At 40.3% G+C, this 6,000-nt stretch overlaps 1 protein-coding gene across 1 annotated transcript; it reads left to right on the forward strand.

Moving 5' to 3' along the window:
- The first annotated feature begins 3,985 nt into the window (after positions 1-3,985).
- On the forward strand, positions 3,986-4,748 carry LOC119654368 (ATP synthase subunit s, mitochondrial). The gene has a single exon (XM_038059714.1). It carries the CDS (start codon positions 4,123-4,125, stop codon positions 4,699-4,701), a length of 579 nt encoding a protein of 192 aa, XP_037915642.1. The 5' UTR covers positions 3,986-4,122; the 3' UTR covers positions 4,702-4,748.
- The last annotated feature ends 1,252 nt before the right edge of the window (positions 4,749-6,000 follow it).

Genomic DNA, 6,000 nt, shown 5'->3' on the forward strand with positions numbered 1-6,000 from the left:
GTCTAGTTTACAAACGAGATTGTCCCCATTATAAAGTTCTGCCTGCATTGTTGCGGCGCATCCTCCTCCTCCTTCTCAATATTTCAAGTTTGTTCCTGAAGTCCGCAACGCTTATGTGTTTCGCGAACTTTCTCTCGAAAATAACACTATCCGCTGTCGAGTTATTTATGTTCACTTTGATAAAATCCAAAGTACTCCCTGTAATTTGATCACCTAAGTTTTGTTTTAAAATTCAGACTTCAGTAAGAAACCACCGGCCAACTGTCCATACACTTTCCAAGCACAAAAGGAACCCTCAACTACCAGAAAGAATCTACCTTCTAATTCCTACTAATTACGATTCAATACATCTAGCTTTCATTCGGTTCCTCCTTTGTTTTGCATTCAAACACCGTTACTGAATAATCCGTGGTCTTTGCAACAGTGCAAAAATGACGGCCATTATCCTCTGGCGAGGAGAATTGACACGACAAAAAAAGTTCTCCCGCTGTCGATGTTGTCTTTCCATTTTCTGCTGACTAGCTCTCTCAACGCAATCGTATCAAAGCGGGATCCTTCGTCGACTCCCACTCGCACTCCCAACTTTCGTGCATCTTCAGCAACGGCAAGAATTCTATCTCAAATCAATGATGAGATTGTGGCTTGACGTTGTGCTGACATGTTGCTGCTCCAATTGTAGTCGCTTGCGTATTACGGTGCAGTTGCTACTATCAGGATGCACGGCCAGAAAATCTACTTATGTATTATTAGTTTGAGTAGCCGAAGAGATCCACTATGAAAAAATCGTTTGGAACATTGGCACGAGCTATTGAGGCAGCAGTCGAGCGAAAAATAAAGTGCAAAGAGTTTACCGGAACTAAGCCATTCCCGGAAAAATCCTAATTGTTAAAACTCTGAACAAATTCAAAAAACCCTATGTTCTATGCGGCCAATTGCGAGGGTGGTGAAAGTTACTTTAGACATGTTCAGGATGCAACACATGCGAGCAAGCGGCGGAATTTTTTTTTCACATCACTCAATGAATCCTAGCGGAGCGCCCAGACAGTGCAGCTTTCAGTAAGGGAACAAAAGAGCATTGGGGTGGACTTTGGGACTACTCGTCCAGCATGCTGAGTAGATTACCATCGAAGGCACCCGTGAGTTTGCGGATATTAGCGAAAAGTTTGACGAGCCATAAACAGTTCGAAGAATAAGAGGCGCCTTGATCTTTAAAAAAAAGATATTTCAAATAATTAAGACTTGCTTTTTGCTATTTGCCAGCGATATTTATTATGATTGCAAATACCGATATTTCGAGAATCACTTGTTATTAATCGACCTAAATAATTTCCATCCTTCCTTACTATAGAGATTACCTACCTTGTTCCTAAAAATTCCAAGATGCAGGATCCCGCAGACATAACACCGATTGTTTGCTTGTCAATTCTTCACAAATTCATAACATCCGTTATTAGTGAGAGGATCAGAGCGGGCCATAAGACTAACGACATTTTGTCTGAGGAACAAAAAAACTGCCTATCAAGGGCCTGTAAACAGCAGTTTATTCTCCATTCTGCTGTTGTAGGACAGGCAACTAAGAGCAGAACAACTCTATTTAGGTGCAGTATTAATTACATCAAGGCTAGTAAAGTTTCTGGCGACGGTCATGCAGGATGTGGACTTATCAGAGGCTACCAGCAGTTCAGAACCTATCTGCATACGGAAAGGTATTTTGCAAAGGGACTTATTCACTCTTCTCTGGTTTTGTAAGGCACTGAACCAACTTTCATCGCTACTAGATGATGCGAGAGGGCATGATTTTATAATTAAATATGGTCTACATGCTAAGCGCGAGCTGGCAGACTAAATGTGCTTAGATAATATCACATTGTATGTTGATACGGATGATCATCTTAAAAGCCTGTTACGCATAGTTGAAATGTTCAGCTGTAATAGTTGGGTAGAATTTCGTTTAGACAAGTATTGGGTCCGAGCTATTAGCAAATGCCATCACAAGCCACATGCGCACAAAGGATTGTTGACTTACAAACAGAAGCTATGACCGAGAAGACTTTTACAAGTACTTAGGAATTCTGCCAGGACCCAATTCTCGAGTTGTTGATTTGAAGGATGTTCTGCTGTCCGAATTTCTGTGAAGTGTAAAGTTAGTGCTGAAATTGTTTCTTCCGGGAAAGAATAAAACGAATAAACGAGCTGAATATGTTTCTTAATCTTTTTGCTGCATATGCATTCGGAATATTGCCAAGGACGAAAAACGATCTGGGAAGCGTCCAGCGGTGGATATGGATTATTATGCTGAAATTCCAAATGAACCATCCAAATTTTGCCGCAGAGAGGATGAACCTGCCTCGTCACATCCGAGGTAGGGGTTTAGTTCACGTTGCGCACAACATCAGGACTTATTTTTATAGCAAAGAGCAGGCGAGTCCTTTGCAAGCGGCTGTTTGTAAAACAGATTGACTTCACTTAACATAAGAAAAAACAGATTGAGTCCACTTAACTTAAAGGATCGATTTTTTGTGTCGTGACTGGCGCATTTATAGTTTGTTTAATCGCAGTGAGAGTTTTACTTTTATTTTACATCATGGTCTTTCTTATTTCAACAGCGGATGATGCAAAATAAATTTTCAAACTTTTGTTTTCACGCAGATGATCTTGTGTTTTCTAAATGTAGAATTTATTTTGCATGTTGGCGTTTTAAGATATTACCGTTTAGAGTTCAAAAATAGCTTTATTTATTGTTTATATTCCCGCTAGTGTATGGTGAAAGTTTCGTCTTTCATACGCGAGTGAAGTGGGATTTGTATCGTGATTTGACGTCGGATATCAGTCGAGCTTTGAATGAGTACCTGAGTCAAATTTGGGTAATAATCTCGGGCGAGCGCAATGCTGAACACATTGCCTCACACATTGTACTGTAGTGTACCGTTTCGGTCTTGAATGCAGTGCTCTAACACACTTCAAGGCCCTGATCCAAAATGGATTGTTGCGCCAACGATTATTATTATATTATTATTATTAAAGAGTTAATATAGTAGAAAACAGCGGCTAGTTATTTAGCACTGTTACTACACGAAAGAGCTAGGCAAAATAGTACAACAAAGCTTTAATTTAATTTAACCTAGTCGTAGATTAAAATGAGGTCCTTTAAGAGGGAAGGAAGAGAAAATGAATTACTCTACGCACAGTTAAAATAGAAAGACCTCAATAAAATTTTATTAATTATGCAATTTTTTGGAGTTTAGTTAGTTAGTTGGTTAGTTTTCACTCCCGGCTCTGATTTTTTCCTAGGACCCTGCCTAAAATGATGTGATATCTCTAATTTTCCCACAGAATAACCAAAAATAAAATAATTCACTCGGGTTACCAATATCTTATTTAAAATAAATATTACTGACACCTTTAATATGTGGATCGGTGAGCAATTGGTACTGAAAGATTAACAATATGACGCCTCTTTCACAATTTCATTTCATACATTCAGGAAGCTAAAATATTGACTACCTTCGGTAAATTAACATCTACTCCATCGGGAATACAACAACATTTTGGCGATCCTGCTACGATTAGCTGCTTTCAAATTGTGAAAACTTCAATGAATATATAACGCAATTATGTGGATAGAACCTTTGGGCACCAAAACTGCACTTTGCATTAAAATCAATTTTATTTTTGTTTTTTTTGTTTCATCTTAACCTACAGCTTATGCAAATTACTATACTATACTATACGAAATTTATAGGGGTCTATTTAAGAAGTTCCTTTTCGAATACAATTCCTCCCTCTTTTCGTCTAAAAAAGTTATTGTTTTTTATTTAAAGTAAATTTTTCTTTATTCTTTCTTTTGCCTATTCTCTGTCGCATATTCATTTTCACAACTTTCATTTCCAAGCATTTATTCATTACGATTCAACAATAAAATTTCTAATTAACTTCCATCGCCTTTACTCCGGCTCTGCGCTATCACAATGCATATTCAGCACTGCGTAAACAGCATCTGACATTTTTCGCATAATGCCAAGCGAGATGTCAGTTGCCGGTTCCTATTTTGGTAAATTTTTCTTAAAATTCCGCAGTGGATCGATCCTGGAAAAATCCTATTAGTGGAAATCATCTTTAGGGATGCTAATCACACATTTTCGACTCCACACAACTTTCAAGTCCGCTCAACTGAACAATGTGCGGAACCTATGGACATATGTGGCGCGGGCGTTCAACTTGGTAGACTCTGCCCGCCTTCAGCAAGTTGGACCTGATCGGCTGTGCGCCGAGTGGGTCCTGAAGAACTCAGGAGCTGTGGCCTTCACAATTGCACCTGGCCAATATCTTCGTGACTACAATGCTCTTCCTCCGGAGAATATTCGCCTGCAGGTGAAGGAAATCGACGCTACTGACGCGACCATCATGAAAGTTGGCTTCGATCATTTGAAAGGTTGCAAGAAAGTCGACAAGATCATTTTGCACAGATGTAAACACTTGGAGGATAGTGGGTTGGAAGGACTAGCATACGCGACGGAACCGTTACGCCATTTGGAAGTTATAAATTGCCCGAATCTGACGGATAATTGCTTGATGGCCCTCAAATGTCTTAAGAACTTGGAGTACTTGAAAATCGCAAACATGCAATTTGTTAAAAATATACAAAATGTGAAGAGCGAACTGAGCAAAGCTCTTCCAAATTGTAAAATAGATATTTCATAGTTTTACTGACTAATCTTATTAAACTCGCAACTGGTTGGCATTTGTAATTGTTTGAATTCTTTCTTAATAATTCTGGAAGGAAGACTTTTAATGCAAAGAAGAACTGGTCATTTCTTTTTGCCCCATCGCTCAATCACAGACAGGGTCTGCCTCGTCTTCTATTTCTACTATAGGGTTGGATCATCCTCACCCATATGGATTAGGTGACCCGCCCACCGTAACCTATTGAGCCGGATTTTATCCACAAGCTGACGATCATGGTATTGCTCAGGGATTTCGTCCATCCTCATGTAGGGGGCCAAAAATTCTTCGGAGGATCCTTCTTTCGAACGCGGCCAACAGTTCGCGATTTTTCTTACCAAGTCTCCGAGGAATATATGAGGACTGGCAAGATTATTGTCTTGTACAATAAGAGCTTTGACCCTATGGTGAGACCTTCTGGGCAGAACAGTTTTTGTAAGCCGAAAAAGGCTCTGTTAGCTGCCAACAACCATGCGCGTATTTCATCGTCGTAGCTGTTATTCGGTTGTGAGTTTCGACGCTAGATAGGAGAAATTAACGGTCTCAGAGTTGTAGTCTCCTATCTTTATTCTTCCCGTTTGGTTGATCGACGCCTTCCGCGCCTGGTGCGGGTGCTCCCTGCATTTTCGAGCTCACAGACCTGTTCATTCTCCTAGGCTTCGTCTTTGAAGTCGCTTCTTCCATCGACGGAGTTTGTGATAAGTCTCCGCGCGTGCCCGCGTTCTTTGAGAATGCAACATTACTCAGTATGTAGCATTCTTCCGTTCCGTTGCTAGCTTACATTTATCGTCTTACCAGCCATTCCGACTTTTTTTGCGATTAGGACCAAGTATGTTTATGGCCATATCATAAGCACAAACACACCAGTGTAATGATAACGTTCTTCAGGTGATTGTGAAGACCATTTGTTGATGCTTCATCTCCAGGATCTCTGTTGGCTGCGGTTATTGCGGCATTGACTATTGACTAAAAAACCTACTCCGAGCACATGATTTACTGGATGGCCACTGTAATATATGGTATACTGCCTCTTCTCCAGGAAACCGTTTCTTGTCCAACGCATCTCCTGCGACGCTATTACATTAGCCTTATATTGGGGCAGTGTATCAGTTAGCTGTTTGGCATCTCCTTCTCTGTACAGAGAGCGCACGTTCCATGACAAAATGCGCAAATCATTATTCCGTTTTCGTTGCAGGGTTCGTTGTTGTGTTGTCAGTCCAGTCCGAGGCTTCTTTTGTGGCTTCTTAAAAAGTTGTTTTCCGTGTAGGGTTTTTAGCC

This window comes from Hermetia illucens, chromosome 4, assembly GCF_905115235.1.
Source record: "Hermetia illucens chromosome 4, iHerIll2.2.curated.20191125, whole genome shotgun sequence".
In the NCBI taxonomy this organism is placed as follows: domain Eukaryota; kingdom Metazoa; phylum Arthropoda; class Insecta; order Diptera; family Stratiomyidae; genus Hermetia; species Hermetia illucens.